Genomic DNA, 18,201 nt, shown 5'->3' on the forward strand with positions numbered 1-18,201 from the left:
GAATATTCAGCAGCAGCTTACCAGGAATAGGCAGACTGCTGTGGGAACAGGAGTTTGAAAGGTGCATTCAGGCAGCAGGAGCGACTCCCAGCATCCCTGACATGGACTGTGCTGGCTGAGGTTGGTGGAGTTGGCTGGACAGCACTGCATGGGCTACCCCAAGGCCTTTCTCCATTCAAATGTTGGGTGGTTTTCCACACAAAGCAACATCTTTTAATTCCTTTTAAAGAAAAAGGTGAAGGAAACTTGGCCGGCCCCTTGCCTTCTAAATTCTTCTGCTGCTAGGTTTGAGTTAACCCTTTTTCTCCCAGAAGTCAGTAGTGGGATATGAAAACTGGGCAGAAAACCATCAGTACACTTCTGATTGCAACCACCAATTAAACTTTTATTTTTGAGCTTTAAGCTTCAGATATGATAATGCAGTTTTCTGCCAGGTACTCTTGACCTGTGGGACTGGCTTATGACAGAAAAAGAAATTTATTGGGTAACGTTTCTAAGGATTTGGTCAAGGGACATTCATTTGGTACATGGGAGCAACACACACCTTTTTCAAATTTTTAAAACTGATGTTTCATATATAGTATATTGAGGAAACTTGTATTTCAAATCTTTTTTTTAAAAAAAAAGTGTAAAAAAATAAATAGAAGGTGCAAATAAATGCACACTTAAATGCATGCCTATCATATGCCCCAGGTTTCTGGAACTTGCAGTGAGTGACAAAGTACTGCTTGAGGTGAGATGACAACACTGCAAACACATCCCATAGAGCACCATCCACTAGGATGGACAGGAGAAAGATTTTGGAAGCATAAAGTCAAAAGTGTTAATATTCGGATGAAGACAAACACACAGAAACAGCAACCCATATATGCACAAACTCCCCAGTATGGGCACAACCCTTGTATTCCCTTCTAGGTCTCAGGAAGTGCTTAGTAGAATAATGTATTTGTAATGATGAGCCTTTATGGTATGGCTAAATACACACTTCTGTTTACAGTGCATCCAGTGTACTCCCACTGGGAATGGGTTGCCAACTGTTGACAAAAATGAAGTTTGGTTATATTAGAAAGTCATTCGGGTTAACCTTTTGTTCCTTTGAACTGGGGAATGAGTGTTTCTGTCTCGATAGCAGGTGCCCAGTTGCTGAAATGCTCTGCACATCATCATTCCTCTTAGTGTCAAGTCTTTGAACTTCAGAGGAATAAAATAGGTACTCTGGAAGAAAAGCTCAGTATCGGCACAAAACATTAGAAATGGCTGTCAACCACAAAAGTATACATTCATGCACAGAAGTGTCTTTTCAATATTCAGAACTTTTTGGGGTCGACGTTTGAGAGGGGGCGGGGAAGGTCATCTCGATTCAGGGCGACTTTTGTTGCAACCTTCAGGCTTCACTCCCCTTCCAACATCCAGCCTGCCGAGGAGTTCTGCAGAACTCAACACCTTGCTCACTGCTTCCTGACAATTAAACCACCTTCCTGCAGCTTTGGATTTCTTTGCTCGCCCGCCGAGCGAGCGAGTCCCTTTCCCAAGCAACAACTTCAGGTCCTCCTCCTCCTCCTCCTCTGCGCTCCCTTGGCGCGCGGGGCTTGCGCCTGGCCGGCTCCCCTTCGCCAGGCTCCGCGCCCGCCTTAGCATCCAGGACCTTGCCGGGGTGGGGGGGGGCGTGGAAGGCGGAGAGGATTTCTTTCAGCTGAGCGATCCACGGGGCGATCCAATCAGAGCTCCCGCTCCCACGTGGCCCCTTCAGCAGCCGATCGCGTTCCGAAGAGAGAGCTCTGCCTGGGGAGAAGGGGCAGGGGCTCTGGCCAGACGCGGCTCCGGGGATCCTCTGGACGCGCCAGAGACCTTCTGGCCGTGCTCCTCGGCATGGATCGCGTGGCCCCTTTGCAGTGAGGTCGGCGAGGCTCTCTCCTCTCGGCCAGCCATGGCTTTGGGGATGGTCGCCCGGCTGAAGCGCTTCGTGTGGCTGCTCCTGGGTGAGTGCAAGGACTTTGCGTAATGGAGGCGCGGGACAAAGGTGATCGTTCACATGCCGTAGTAATATAGGAAGACCTGTAAAGACTTCCTGCGATCATGTCAGTCGGTCTCCGTCTAACAAGGAACAGGATCTGCAATACCCTGAGGGCAAATGACACCGCCGGTAATGCAGTCTAGGAGATTCCCCCCCAAGCGAGCCGGGAGTGGGCGAGTGAGGGCGGAGTGGCTTGGAGACATTTTACTTCCTCAAACCCTTTGGCTGTGATGTGAGCGCGTTGCTTCTTTTGTCCCCTTTAAGTGGTTTGATTGCACAAAATTTACTCTCTTCTGTTGAATTTGCACCCAGCTTCTGCGTTATTTTCCCCACACACGAGTGGGCAGATGTGAGACTTCTGTTAACCCCTGAAGTCAGTAAATCTCCTCCAGCCAGCAGAGTTGAGGCAGGCTGCATCCCAAGGCAAGCTGGCTAGAAGAGTAACCTTGAGTAGTCAGAAAGAGGATGTCGGAAACAAGCTTGAGGCAGTCACAGGGAGGGATTTGAACAGATCACCAACTCTCACCAACACTGCAGACCCTTTCACACATTACACACAACAAATCCAGGTTGGCCACCAGCTGCAGACCTGACAGCCAATCTTTGACGTGTACCCATCTATGTGTTTTTTCCCCAGCACTTTAAATTTCTTAGATGAATGCAACCCTTCAATGCCAGTACAAGAATCTGAACATGTATAGAATGCATTTCTATTCCTAAAGTGCACCTGGGAATAAGGGACAAGGCTTTTGCCTACACTGAGTGTGGTGGCTGCTTTGCATCCTTGAGCCACTTGCTTCCAGGAATTGGCTGCATGTAACAGACCATGTTCTATAAATTATAAAACTTGTTTGTGCCACCCATGTAAATCCCTCTTCCTCTGCTCAAACCATTTGCCTGCAGACCTTTGTTGCTGTTTTATGTCCATCTTTTTCCTTTCCGGGATTTGATTGTATTACAAATCCTCTCTTGCAGCATATAGAAATCAACAGTGACGGGAAGGTGCCTTGTGCTTTCAAGAAGCTAAGCATTCAGAAACATTGCTAGTATGTTTACATGCATCGTTAGTCTGGGGTGGGGGATCTGCATCTGGCTGGCAGCTAGATCCTTATCTCCCCTCACCCTGTGTGCCCACCTGTCAATCACCTGACATCAAAATGACATCATATAATTTCTCCTGTACATTTTTATTCCTCAGCTTAAACTTTGTGCAGATGTGTCACTGCTCAAGTTGTCAGTTTTCCAGGGAGTTGCTTAAAATGGACAAATATTTAGCCATGACAAATTGTATCAAAAACAAGCAAAGGTCTTAACAGAAATGGCCACTTAAATTATAAGGGATGTACAGAAAAGGAAGGTGGGTGTTGCCTAGTGGGGCTAGTAGCTTAATAGCCATCTTCTTACATGCTCATGGCTTGCTTTGTGTTTGCTTTGTCCCACAATGTCACTGAGCATGTTTACTGCACAGGTTATCTTCAGTGTATTGCTCAGGTGTCCTGAGAAGGCTATGCTGTGAGGCAAGGATTTGCACCACTGTGTTTGCCTGTTGCCTGTGGCACTGCACTCAAGCGTGGTCACCTTTGGTATCACAATTTGCTATTGCAATAATGTTATACCAGTGGAATAGATGACCCTGCCTTGCAGTGGAGGGTAAAAGTAAGTGACCTTTCTGCTCCCTTGCAGCGCTATAAGTTTATGTGTTGCCTTATTGGTGACAGTAATGCAAATTATGTTTGGTGAATATGAAGTTGAAACTCTTTCCTTGGATTGGAAAGGAAGCAAAGTAAAACAGCTGGATCACTGTAGTCATGCACAGGTCTTCAGCCTGTGGGTCAAAACCCACAAATGGATAGCAAGCAAGGCCATCTCAGGTGGGTTGTAGCAAAGCTGTTGCTGCTCTGCTGGACTCTAGCTAAGGTTGACCAGACCAAAGGATCACAAAATGCAGTGTCTGGGCTAGAACACATTGTTTTGATGAGACACTCATTTCAACAATTTCCATGAATGCTGGCTGCAGAGAGGCAGGAGAAAGGCAATTTTCAGTATTTTTCAGTGAGAAAGACTTTTTTGGCCAACCGTATGCCCCACCTTCCTATAGCTCTCTATGGAGTAAGGATGCTCTGTTCACTTTCTGGTCTGTTTCTCTGGCTTTCTAGACTTCTTCTACAACTGGAAGTATGCTGGGACTATAATGCAGACATATGCTTTGTAGTGGGTAGAAGGAGGAACGGTCTTCTGTTCTTCGGAGGAGAAGCAGCAATAATTCCCTCCTCCACACGCTAAAATCTAGCCCACCACTTAGAACTCAGCACAACATTCTTCCCTTGCAGCTCACCAGAACACAAGCTAAAAAACAAATTTGTGGGAGGGTATCTAGTGAAGACAAGCATCCACTGTGGACACAGAGCCGCCAGGAATTGAGACAAGGAGTTGCTGAAAAGAATCCTTGATTTCTGTGGTGGCACAACCTTAAAAGTGCAATTTCAGCAACTAATATTACCAAAGTTTTGGATATCAGTTAGTGAAGTGTACTTAGAATTGGCAAGTGAAGCAAACATTCACCTGTTGCCATTTGGTAGCACCTGTCTTTGTGAGCAGGCTTCTCAACAATGGTGATCCTCAAAACAAAAACAAAACCCCAATTTGGTTGTACAAGGTGAGCTGTGAGGTAGCTTTTCATGTATCCCCCCCCCCCCCCCCCGGAATTAAATCTGAAATAACATTTGCTCAGATGTCTCGTTGAAATGGTGAAAATCACTGGTTTTCATTTCATACTAATGCTGAAGTAGCACTATGTATGTTGCTTTGTGAATTACCATTTCAATAGAAGTGAAGTGTCTTATTAGTGCTATGAAGTATAAATCAAATGTGAATCTGTGAAAGCGGCTAGTGTGGAGGTCAGAGGTGGGTCTTGGGCCGGGGCACTTAAACCTATAGAACTGCAGAGTTGGGCTCATCTAGTCCCCTGGAATGCAGGAGAGACTCATCGAATCATAGAGTGAAGATCACTGCATGGGCATATTGTGACAGCCTCCTTAAAATAGACATTTCAGAAAATAAAATGGCTTCTAAACATAATAACAAGATGCAATGTGAATTGAACGATAACAACAAATGACCAAGGAGCTTGTTATAAATAAACAACACTCATTTCCCCATCACATTTTGACTGTAGAACCATCTGACACTGACACATATTAAAAAGTAAATTCACTGTTTCAGAGCAGATCTAGAGCACACAGATTCTCAGGCTTGATCTACCAGGCAGTGGGACAACTGCATGAATTGCAGCCTTTTGGGTGAGTGGTCTTACCACTGAGGACCACTTTAGGGGAAGACGTCTTTAGATGGCTGGCAGGTGTCACTTTAGAAGCACATCTTCACGTGATTCTCTTTGGTTAAGCTAAGATGCTTTATGTTGCTTTTATGCTTTTATTCAGTTGCTTTACGCTGGTTCCAAGCAGGAAATAATACTGAATTCTGTTTGTGGGAGAAACTGTGGAAAACTGATTTAAATTTTACAGCTTGTTGTGTGCTGAAAGAGAATTATGAAAATGATATATAGGTGGTACCTGACACCAAGTAAGCTAGCAAAGATGTACAAATCAGAATCAGGTAACTGCTGTTAATGTCAAGAAACAGAAGGTATGTTTTACCATATGCAGAGCTAGCAAGCCTAACCATCAGAATAAGAGATCAAGAAGACTGGAAAATGTTTGTAGAATACCAAACATTAGGGTGTGCATTAGATTGATGGTGCATTTACATTCAAGTTAATATGGTATGTGAAGAATCATTGTAAACAAATTAAAACATTAGCAGAATTAGAGTAAAATCAGCAGTATAAATTATGTTGAGATAAAATGAGAAAGAGAGGTTATGGAGTGCTTAAATTATGCAGCAGAAATGGATAGAAAGTGCCATGGAAGTGTGGAGGGGCGGAGGGAGGTTGATGTTTTTGGTGAATGTGGAAAACTAACAATGAAAATCATCAATATGTGTTGTTGTTTTTAAAAAGACATTGGTTCCAATTTGGTTTGTTTATTACATTACAAACTTCCAAGGCTCTTGTTACTCCAGGGGATTCCCTGTCAGCCCATTCCTTTTCCCTTTAAAATTTGAGGCAAGTATTGAAAACAATATCAAATATTTTTGTACACTTGCAGACTTCTTGAGGCAATGCTTGAGTTACAATGCTGAAAAATGAAATTGTCATACAGATTGTGGGATTATTTTTGAGGTCAGGTCCATTGCTTTTGCTTCTTGCTTCTTTCTGAGCACTTACCTTTGCGGAAAGACTAGTGAATAATACATTGGGCTGTGCTATATATAATGGACTTATCTGTACAACATAATTAACTATTTACTACTGTTTAGCTTTTAACTCTTCACTAGGAAACAGAAGACTGTACAACTCAGACCCTCTTTGGTTTTAAAGTTATTTTTATTGTCTAAGAAATAGCAAATTGATCATATTATGGTTTGGGGAAAATGTTTCTTTTGTATAAGATTTTTTATTACAATTTTATCATAATACAGTAAAATTACAACTACAAAAAAATAAAAAAGAAACAGAGAATTGAAAGAAAGGGACAATAGAAATAAAGGAAAAATAGGAAGAAAGAAAATTTGATTATTTAAAACCTTCAGTCCATGTGAACATCCATCTTCTCCACTTTCTGTAAAACAATATTTTGTGTAAGTCAAGGTGTCTCAGAATCATTCATTTTTTTCCTACAAAAAGTTCAAAATAGGTTCCCTAATTGTTATTATTATTAATAATGTTAACCATACTCTTTATTTTAATTTTACCTCTATTATTATTGTTGTTATTGTTATTAGTTATTGAATTTATATACAGCCCTATACCTGGGGGTCTCAGCGCAGTTCACAGAATAAAATTGATTCCCACCACCATTACTCTATATTGAATAATGATAAATTCTTTCATCCATGTCCGTATTAAAGTCTGCACACACAAACATTGGGTCAATATTCCAGTTTTGTTTCTCATTATAGCTAGTTCATATCCAGTTCCATATGTTTAGTTCCATTTCCTGTTGTGTTTACGATAGCATCCCAATCTCCTCCTCTAGCACATTCCATTTTCATACCATAACTTTAATAGCACGATTCTCTGAATTTGATCCAGGTTGTAGGCAGAGTACTCCCTCTCTGCTAGAACTATAGGAATACCAGGACTGAAGTCTCAAAGCTTTCCCCCCTCTCCACTCCATCAGTGCTATATCCAGATAATTCTCCAAATCAGCATTTTTTATTTTATCTTCTACTTTACCTCCAAATCCTTGTATGGAAGTCATTCCATTTCTACATGACCACCTGCGTCTTTCAATTTAGTTATTTCTTGATCCAGTCCTGCCAGCTTTCCCTCAATTTCATCTGAAGAAGAAGAAGAAGAAGAGTTTGGATTTGATATCCCGCTTTTCACTCCCTTTAAGGAGTCTCAAAGTGGCTAACAATCTCCTTTTCCCTTCCTCCCCCACAACAAACACTCTGTGAGGTGAGTGGGGCTGAGAGACTTCAGAGAAGTGTGACTGGCCCAAGGTCACCCAGCAGCTGCTGGTGGAGGAGGGGGGATGCGAACCCGGTTCATCAGATTACGAGTCCACCGCTGTTAACCACTAGACCACACTGAAGCCTCTGCATATACCCATTTCCATTTTCCATCTCATATTCCTCTGGCTTATTTTTCCTTATCTTTTGACTGATTTTCTTGTTCATCATCAAACATCGATCAATCATTTTTAATTGTTCAGCCATCAACTGTTTAACAATACCACGGTCATTGATTAATCCAAAAGTACCTTTGTCCTACTGGAGGCTTTTAATGTCCTAGATACTATTAGCCATTCAGTCCACCTTAATGTTTTCCCCTTAAATCAGTCTTGGACTTCCACAGCTGTGACTGTATTATCTCCAAGTAGATTCCATTCTGACAGCTAATTATAGTTACAGTCGTACCTTGGTTCTTGAGCGCCTTGGTACTTGTACTTTTTGGCTCCAGGAGTTTCCTGCAGCTAATCGGAAGCCGCACCTTGGTTTTCAAACAGTTCCGGGAGTCAGACGGACTTCCGGAACGGGTTAAGTTTGATAACCAAGGTACCATTGTACTTCACTTTCAATTTCCCCAATTCTTAGTGGCAGGAAACAAACAAACAATAATAATAATTAAGGATTTTTAATACACTCCATAGAGAACTTTGCCCTCTGTTATCAGGAGCGGAAGGTGTTTCTTGGTGTCACAGAGCCAAGGTAGAGCAAATAAAAGTAGTTCTGAAGTAAATTAGAGCAGTCTTCCAGGAGACTGTGTACACACTGCCCCTGTAAAGCACATCCAGAGCACACACCCCCACCTCAAAGAATTCAGTTTGTTAAAGGTTGCTAAGAATTGTAACTCGGTGTTGTGTAAAGCTCAGTGTTCAGAATACTCTGAAGGCAAGAAGGTGCTTTAAAGATATGAGGTGTGCATAGCCAGAGAAGTTGTAATGGGGATTTCAGAGAAACTTAGAGCAGCTGTGAATAAATTTGGAGGCTTTGTGAGGAGATGAGGCCTTTGCTTCCTCAGTGATTAGAAAAAGTCAGTCTGTCTTTCTTATGGTCAAAGACAGACCAGACAACAGAAATAATAATGATAACATGCATAACTACATCAGCACCAAGGGGCAGAAGTAGTAGATAAAATTCCAGCTGATATCAAACTATTTGCTGCAAAACCACCAGCACAATTACTATACAAGCTATACAAAGTCAAAGCTGACCCAGAAGCCCATGTTCAGGGGTAGCTGAAGAGGCCCATGAGGTAGATGAGCAGCAGATAGCTGAGAATGTAAGAAAAGCCCATCTTGGATTACTGTCTGATCAAGCATCCAATTTCCCATAGTTGCTAACCAGATGTCTTCAAAAAGCTCAAGGGCGGGGCTTTAAGGCAACTGTGGAGGGCTGGGTATGGCTGGCACCAACCTCCACAGGTAAAGATTGATGGATCCAATGTGTTGTTGCACGGCTGCTGGCCATCCAGTGCTGTCTCACCCTTCCTGCAGGTGGAGGCAGAGAAGCAGTAGATTTCTGTGCCCTTTGCATACTCATTCTCAGGACCCAACAACTGGCGTACCCTAGAAACAGGCCAAAAAATGGGAGAATTCCAAATGTCTGTGAGTGGGACCTACCTGCCATGTAGAAGAGCCTGGGATCATGGACAGAAAATGGACATTCAGGACACTGGCTTGAGCGAAGCTGATCTAGCTAAAGGCTAGCAAGCGGACCTTAGAACCACAGCTTGGACTAAGGCATGAGTCAGTTGGCCAGGGAACCAGTTGAGGAAGAAACTAGCAAGACAGAGAAAGAGGGAGACTCCTCCTCCTCTACTTCACCATTTGTCACTGATAGACTTTCTTCCGACACTTTTCTTTCATCTCCATGGAAATGGGCCTTGAGATTCCTTGCCAAGAAACCAGAATCCCTACAGACATGGAATTCTGCTCAGTCCCAGAACAAAGGAAAACTACAGCTCACCATGGGAAATGTGCGCACTGCAGGAGGAGGGAGTCATGCTGCAATTGAATGTTTTGAACATTCTGCTGCAACAGGGTGTCTCTTCTGCAAAGGAAACAAGTTGTTCAGCAAAGGGTTTAGCTGCTTAGGTTTTGTGTTTAAGTACAGAGGGTGCAGTAGGGGAAAATGCAGGCATGTTATAGTTGCCTTCACGGAAATAAGCATGTACTTTGTGGGACCATGCCTTCAGGTGAAGAGCTAAACATTACTTGGTTGTGTTGTCTTTTTTGTTTTACAGGTTTTTTATTCCTGTATGCTGTCCTGTGGGCCACATAGAGACCCATGGTATTCACTTCTGATACCCACAGGCATATGCAATACCCTTCCAAATACTGGAATGTTTATGCAAGCCAGTTCAAAATGGAAAGGGTTAAAAAAGTATTTTCATAGTTCTTTAATATCATAAAGCCATGAGTGCAATCCAAGCAAATCCACCGGAGCATATGGAACTCGATGGCCCTTGTGTTCTCTTCCAACTCTATGATTCTATGATTCTATGAATGCTACTTGAGATGGTGATGAACAGTTTGATCAAAATGTTTTACATTTTGGTAGTCAGAAAAGACCAAGGAGAAAAGCTAATCAGTGGGTCATTGCCTGCCTCTCCACAGAAATGGACAGCAGCTGCAGCCCCAGCCACCTGCCCAGCTGCTAGCTTTGGGCTCACTCCCAGCAGAGAGCTGGGAAGCTCTTGACATTGATAGACGATTGGTCAAACTCCATCAAGGCTTTGGAGAATCATTAATCACCTGTAGGACACGCAATAAAGTAGAAAAACTGGGGAGCAGCTCTCGGTTTTAGATTTCATCACAAGCATTTCATGCAATCCTATGACTGCTGAGGGAGAAGCCTCTGAGGGCTAATATGTCATCAGCCTGAAGCTGTGAATGCTTTTAATTCAGGGAATGCATTGCCTTTGTACTGGGGGAGGGGGAGAGGTTGGCAAGGCTGGGAAGTTATAAGGAGCTGAAGTGTATAAAATGATATGTTATTCTGACTTGGTTTGTTACTGTGTTGGATCCATGTTTATACAGAGTGGCTGGGGAAATCCAGCCAGATGGGCGGGTTGTTATTATTATTATTATTATTATTATTATTATTATTATTATTATTACAGTTTCTAAAAACAAAGATTTTTGTGTGAATGAAATGGACTTCACAGTCGCAGAATGGGAGTGCCCCACATTCTTCTTTCTTCCCCGCCCCCCACAAAAAGTCTGCCGTTGGTGACTAGAAGACTCTTGGGAATGGTGTGGAACTGGGTGCCTGGAGCTGAGGGTGAGAGAGCAATTTGAAGGAAGTGATGCCTTCCTTATGTGGACAGAAGAGCACCATCCAATCATTTCTGTCACCTGAGCTGCACTTGGGGTGTGCCCATCACAAGGTTCATTGTCACAAGAATGACAATGGTGACTCTCTGAGAATCTGGCTGTAGTACTGCAGTGTTTAGTGGAGATGTCTACTTTGCAGGAAGTTGGATTAGATGACCCTCAGGGTCCCTTACCAACTCTGTAGTTGTATGATTCTGGGAAGTAAGGATGGATCTGTGATACATATGGGTCTACCCTTCCACCCACTGCTACTAATCAGGTTGAAGTCTTAGAAGAATAGCTGCTGGCTTCTTTTTTAGGAGTGCCCAAAGCAGAGCAAAGGGACGCAGGTGGTGCTATGGTCTAAACCACAGAGCCTAGGGCTTGCCGATCAGAAGGTCAGCGGTTCGAATCCCTGCGACTGGGTGAGCTCCCGTTGCTCTGTCCCAGCTCCTGCCAACCTAGCAGTTCGAAAGCATGTCAAGTGCAAGTAGATAAATAGGTACCACTCCAGCAGGAGGGCAAACAGCATTTCCGTGCACTGCTCTGGTTCACCAGAAGCAGCTTAGACATGCTGGCCACATGACCCGGAAGCTGTACACCGGCTCCCTCGGCCAGTAAAGCGAGATGAGCGCCGCAACCCCACAGTCGTCCGCAACTGGACCTAATGGTCAAGGGTAGTGTTACCTTTTTAAAGAGGAACAGGATGCCACAATGATTAGTTTACTCATACGTTTGCTTTATTTTGACAATATTTTATAAAAATCCACATTAAATTGATGTTTCTGAGCACATTATTTCTCAAAATAGGAATGCATTTTGGTACATTTTTAATCAATAACTGTAGCACATTATGTATGTATGTAAGTATGTCTGTATTTATGAACATTTATAAGGCACATAATTTTTAAAACAAATGTAAAAGCCGGGATAAGTGGTGGACAGCTTCATTTTGATCTACACATTAGTCCAGTTAGTGTAGATCAGTTCAGTGTGTATCAGAACTGGCAAAGATCAAATTTCTCATGTGTCCCTACTAATAAGCAGCTTAAAATATTTCTTAATGAACTCAAGTGTCAGACATGTAAATAACATTAAGCGTGATAGTGGAAAATCTCTGAGCTGTTGAAAAAATTAGTCTTATGAAGAGTGTAGCACTCTTATTTTGATCCCTGGGGAAAAATATTAGCTGGGCCTGGCCTCAGCAGGATTTATCCATTCTTAAGGAAATCAGCCCTGGAAGGACAGATCCTGAAGCTGAGGCTCCAATACTTTGGCCACCTCATGAGAAGAGAAGACTCCCTGGAAAAGACCCTGATGTTGGGAAAGATGGAGGGCCCAAGGAGAAGGGGACGACAGAGAACGAGATGGTGGGACAGTGTTCTCGAAGCTACCAGCATGAGTTTGAGCAAACTGTGGGAGGCAGTGGAAGACAGGAGTGCCTGGCCTGCTCTGGTCCAGGGGGTCACGAAGAGTTGGACATGATTAAATGACTAAACAACAACAAAGCATATTTAAATTCAAATTCAAACTGTTGGATGCCCCGAGTTCTGTTGCTTTACCTTAGTTATAATCAATACAGTAGTTTGGGAACTCGGACTGGATTTGGAAAGAAATATGTACTATTGCTGTAAATTTGAAGAACTTGATGGAGTGGATTATATGTGGGTTGCATTTGTAAAAGCTGTAAGTTAGTGTATTTTACCATCATAGAGAGAGTGTTGGTCTATTTTGGTCAAAGGACTATCATGTGTCTTCATGGACTTCACAGGCTCTTTTTATATCCAGGAGGGCCCTGGAGGAAGCGGAGGGCTGCCAACATTCTGGGCTGTTAATGCCTAGCAAATAGTATTGTCTGTACATGCGGAACTTTGTCATGAATGTCAGGCTCATATCCCCTAATGGAAATGATTAAGATAGCCAAGAACTATATTGAGTCTCTTTGCTTTCTGTGGACCAAATGAGATGTGATGTTATTCATGTCTTTAGCCTTTGCACAACTGATTATTTTTTTTAAGGCAAGCAGTGAACAATAGGAAAGGGCTGTCTTTAGTGGCATCAATCATTATCCTGAGTCTAGTAAAGCAATTTCTGTTCTACACAGAACAGATAGAGGCTTTCTAGCTCCCATTTGATTCCTGTAATTGTTGACAAAGTAGCCAAACAGAGGGAAAAACAATTCTAAATCTGAATTATACTGTCATGGAATATCTCTGGCTATGCAAGCAGAGGTTTATCTTTTATCAATTTATTTATTGATTTATTATCTAATCAATAAAATAGTTTGTCAACTATTTACACCTGTTTTCTAGAGTATATTTTTTGGGAAAAACATTGATGTTTCTATCCTGCATCTCCATGGTTTTAGGGTTTTGGCTGCTACAGTTCTTCTTCCCATGGAATTGGAGGGTGATTGTAAAATTATGGAAGCACAGTCCCACGATGGTGTCTTGACACTTCAGGTTGATCTCAGTAATGGCATTTTTTAATTTATATTAATGTTTATATCCCATCTAGAGATGGGAAAGCCTGAAAAAAAACGGAAAAATTGGGGGGGGAACCCAGTTTTTTCCTGTTTTTTCTCCAAATGGGAAAAAATGGCTTTGGGGGGAAATGGGGGTTGGGACTGGTTTGTTTTTTCTCTGGGTTTTTTTCCAGGCCTTCCCATCTCTAATCTCATCAGAGACTTCTTTACATCTTCTCAAGGTGTATGGGCGTTCCCAGAGACTGTTTGGGGGCAATTGATTTTCTATCAGGGAATTCTCATATTGTCATGGGAGGTGATCGAAATGCTTGGTCAGGACAAACAAATTTGTAAATATGTAGGCACCTTTGCAACAGATATTTCCTAAGCAAAAGTTTAATAAGAGTCAGCAGAATCTTACAACACTAGCTTATAGGGGTTTTTTCTTCCTAATTTTGAATGACATTCCTTTGGATGAACCAGCAGGCCACAGTACATACCTTTTATTGGGGGAGGGGGCAGTATAGTAGTTTTTTATTAATTTCCCCTTCTTCCTGAGGTAGAAACCTCCTCAGCAGAGGATCAGCTGGAAGGTGGCCATTATCCCATCCAATTGCTTATTCAACTGACAGTTAGTCCAACTTATTAGATCTACCTCAAATTGGGATGCAGAGGAATCACTGCCCATTAGTGTTCTTTTCCTGCTAATGGTTGTTTATCCCAGGAGTGAAGAGAGACACATGGAGATGTTTCTGAGGGAAGGAACTCTAGCCTCTCTCTTGCACTGGTAACTTTGAAATGTGTTAGAATGAATCAATCAACTCAGTCCTGGCCTTTACCTTTCTTCCCCCTTTTTGTCTCTCCCTCCCTCCCCTTTCCGCCTTTCCATTTCAGCCCATCACTTTATGGTGGTCAGGGCATGCCATGAAGTCGCCTATGGGCAGTACATCCAGGAATATTGTCTCAGCAAGTTTCAATCTGACATGGAAACTCTCAGGAAGACTCTGTGGTGTGACTGGGATATGACTTTGGGGTGAGTTGAAATTGTTTTGTCCAGTGGGAAGAAAAGAGCTATGTAAACATCTAAGAAATGGCATGCTAGGATTCTGGAGTGTATCTCATAGCCTCCTGCATTGGTGTAAAGCAGTGTTTCCCAACCTTGTGCCTCCAGCTGTTTTTGAACTACAACTCCCATCATCCCTGACTAGCAAGACTAGTGGCAAGGGATGATGGGAATTGTAGTCCAAAAACAGCTGGAGGCACAAGGTTGGGAAACACTGGTGTAAAGAACCATTTTCTGCTTGCTAGACGAAAGGCTGTGCATCCACCCTTGTTCCAACTGGTCATATGCAATCTTCATAGTTGACCAACTAGGCTACTTTCAAGGTAATGACAGATAATTTGAGCAACCTTATAGCAAATGATGATTTGCTACATCCCCTGCCCCTGTTTTTCTTCTCATTCTGCTTCATAATCTAGCACAGCATCCAACATTTGACAGAGCAAAATACGGAGACTGATTTTTAGAACATATTATCACAATGATTTCATCTGATCTAGTGGATGCAAGCCAAAAAATTGAAAATCCTTACATGAGCTGAACATGAAATGAAATGAAATATTTTACTTAAACAAATATTTGGATTTTAACTCTTTAACTCTTTAGCCAAAACCCTGAAAATTGAAAAAAGATAAAAATGGCAGCATGCGTTTGCAGGGAATAAAAGACCAAAACCAACTAAATGGGATGCAATACAAACCATTACATATCCTCCCAGTATAGTTATGTTGTAAGATTAGGAGTTTGAACAAGAGAGGGCTAATGAGGACAGGTTGACAGGAAGGGTTTCTTAATCATCCACAGACCAGGTTATTATGGAAACAACAGGTAAAACCAGAAACTGAGAGACATATTGGCAAAAGGACCCACCTAATACAGTCCTGGCTGGGAAAGTTGCCACCAAGGTGCCAGCTCCAAACAATGGAGGGCTCTTCGCGTCAGTGACTGGCTAGAACAAGACAGGAAGACACATCTGAGTCCTGAAAAATAACAGTAAAAAAGAAAGAAACCTGAGAGATTGCAACCTAAAAGCCCCCACTTTGGAATTCCAGGTGGTGAGAACAAACACACAAGGCAATTTATTTCTTTATTTAGAGGAATTTATACCCTGCCTACTGGCTGAGGTTCTAAAGAGCCCTGAGACTGACCCTCACAAGCCAAGAATTCATCACTGACATCCCCTGGCTCTGGTGACAGATGCAGGAAGCACTGCGAGGTGAGGAAGAGAAGGCCCACTTAAAGGAGCCACTATGCTGCCTTTCCTTGAGATATCGCCAAGCCCTGCCAGATCCTGAGAACAGCCTTTCCTCATTCATGGCGGCAACTGCTCCTCCTCACAAACTGGCTCTGGCTTCAAGCCCCCACCAGGTTGGCAGTTGCCTAAAGTCACCAACAGGGGCAGCCCATCCTGGTTCACCACCGGAAAGGTGTGTGGCAGTGGCTTCTGGCAAGATCTCTCTCACAAGCTCTGCAAGGTCTTGCCAGAAGCCCCCTGCCCTGTGCCACCCCAGCAGCTGGGGAGGGGCTGGGGGATTCCCCTGTGCAAGGGGGCTGCTTCATTCTGCCTTGTGGGAGGGCTGGCCCTGGCCCCCAAAAGATACAGGGTAAAACTGTGTGCCAAACCACTCTGTGCATCACCCCCAAACAAGATACACACTACCTTTCACCTGCTTGCCCTGAAACAAATAATTTAGTTCATTTGCATTCTACTAAGTTCACCCAAATCAGTTCCGCTTCTGTTAATTTACACTCCCAGTTAATTTCCCAGTGAGAATCAATCCTTTTCTTTTAGTCACTCCGGTCATCAGTCTTTACACACCCAAATTAATCTAAACTAAACTAAACTAAACTAAACTAAACTAAACTAAACACTAAACTAGGTTCAAAAGTAATTCTGGTATCCAGGCAAGATTGCCCCCTGCATCTGTTACTAAAAAGGGGGATAAAACTCAGGAAAGACTGGCAGGCAGAGTATTTTATGTGAGGAGGGGATTGCACAGAACTTGCTTCTTTGCAGTTACTGCTTCTCTGCTCTTTGCTTGAAATTATCCTACCAATGTAGGCAACCAGCAAGTCCAAATCTTGAATGCACCGAGGAGCTCTAATTGTTTCATGTCGTACAAAAGCACCTCCCCCCTGATAATACACTTTATTTTTTCCTTTTAAGATTCCTTGCCATTGCTCCTTTCAGGTTATAGCAACAAACCTCTGCCATAGGGAATCCTAAATTAGTAGCAAAGATACAGAAAGATGAAAAGAAAATGATAGTCAGAAAAGGCCTTGGGGGGTTTCAGAAGATTTTTCTTTTCTTTTCTTTGCTGATTCTGACTTTGCTTTCCAAATAACCAGCAAAGACAGCTTCACAGATTCCCCAACGCTGCATCTCCACCAACTATACCTTCAAGGGTTTACACTTTTCATTCACAAGGTCATGAAGAAAACAGCTGGGGACTCCTGACTTCCTCCTTTGTTTCCCTTTCCACTGTGCGCCTCCCAGTTTTGAAAAAGGAGAGAAGTGAACAAGGAATACTAAAGCCAAGCTCAGTGTTTTTCATCTCCTCCATCGCCCTCTTTCCACTTGCCCTCTCTCCTTTCGGGGATGAGTGATCCACACAAAATGACCTGGACTTATTTCCTCAAATATGATTTACATGACAACAAACAAATGCACACGGAAAAAGAACCACCTAAAGGCAAACAATCTATGGTCAGATGCTGCAGCAAATGACAGGCACTCTCACCTCCATAGTCTCATCAACAGCTCCCTTTTTCCTAGAGTGGCGATGGCGCTGTTACTACAAGAGAGCCAGCTGTCTCTCCTTGGCCCTTGGTTTTTCCCAAGTGACTAGGGGTGGCTGCTGCCTTCTTCTTTTCCAGTTATTATTTCCACCTGGGTCTGGGTGTTTCTTTTCAGGGCAGGGCAGAATTTTTCCTATGAGACAATGTGATTGGTGTGTTTTTCTTTCTTCTCCTTCAACTTATTGGTCGAGCTGTGCCAAGCTGTGTTGTGCACAATGGGGAGGGGGAAGCCCCCTAGGAAAATTGGTTGTCTCAGCCATCAGGCACAGACCTGATTGTACGGCCAACACCCATGGCCTGCCTCTCCCCCTGCCCGCCCCAGGCCTGCATTCTTGGCTGTGGTTTCAGCAGGAAGCTATGGGACACGCGCCAATCAGAAATGAAGCAGCATGTCCAACCCAAAACTGGTGCAGGAGGTGCAAGTAGTTTTGAAGGCAGAGTTGTATACAGTCTAACCACCTTGGTCCCATCATGAGCACAAATAATCCTGAATGCACATTAAAAAAAAAATGTTGTCTGGAAGAGCCCTTAGATTTCTTACAACAAAATTTGCTGAGAGAGAGAGTGCACCCCATTTATACCAGTCAGAGGAAAATATTTAAAGCTGAGCTCTGCCTGCCACAGATTGTACTTTTTCATGAAGTGGGGCGTCCTCTTTAGTAATGATAAATCTTTTGGAGGTGTAGATTAATACATTCAACACCTGTTATTTCTGGCTCTTTTTAGACAATTATCAGTGTGCCTGGCAAACAGTCACTGTGCATATTAATATGGATATAATGAAAGACCCAACACCATGTGACTATTCTGCCAAGGAACAGTGAAATGACAGGTATTCCTACACCTGCTTTCAGGCAACCTACGCTGGCAGTCAGCTGCCTTCGCACCCTGTAATCAACATTCCTTTAGAACTTGGCATGGCTTTCTGGGTACACGGCTGTTTGCTGCAGTAAATACACAATGTGTGAAAAGGAGCCAAATG

The 18,201-nt window shown here is 43.1% G+C and overlaps 1 protein-coding gene and 2 long non-coding RNA genes across 6 annotated transcripts in view; 1 reads left to right on the forward strand and 2 right to left on the reverse strand.

The window, feature by feature from the left end:
* LOC307220187 overlaps window positions 1-18,201 on the reverse strand; it is a 130,675-nt gene that overhangs the window by 91,288 nt on the left and 21,186 nt on the right. The window lies entirely within an intron of this gene.
* RAMP1 (receptor activity modifying protein 1) overlaps window positions 1,682-18,201 on the forward strand; it is a 33,934-nt gene continuing 17,414 nt past the window's right edge. Inside the window, exons 1-2 of the mRNA XM_079983571.1 lie at window positions 1,682-1,979; window positions 14,255-14,393. Of these exons, the coding sequence (XP_079839697.1) occupies window positions 1,928-1,979; window positions 14,255-14,393 (191 nt within the window). The 5' untranslated portion in view covers window positions 1,682-1,927. The remainder of the gene's footprint in view (window positions 1,980-14,254; window positions 14,394-18,201) is intronic.
* LOC307220382 lies at window positions 6,230-17,350 on the reverse strand. 4 transcript variants are annotated; one of them, XR_013840860.1, is made up of 4 exons: window positions 17,162-17,350; window positions 15,291-15,400; window positions 8,996-9,631; window positions 6,230-7,414 (listed from the first exon to the last, which is right to left on the reverse strand). It is a non-coding gene; the product is annotated as an uncharacterized lncRNA (long non-coding RNA). The 4 variants fall into 4 exon arrangements; XR_013840861.1 differs by having other exon boundaries at window positions 6,230-6,693; window positions 7,311-9,631; XR_013840862.1 differs by having other exon boundaries at window positions 6,230-9,631.

This window comes from Podarcis cretensis (assembly GCF_951804945.1).
Source record: "Podarcis cretensis genome assembly, chromosome: 1".
Classification (NCBI taxonomy): domain Eukaryota; kingdom Metazoa; phylum Chordata; class Lepidosauria; order Squamata; family Lacertidae; genus Podarcis; species Podarcis cretensis.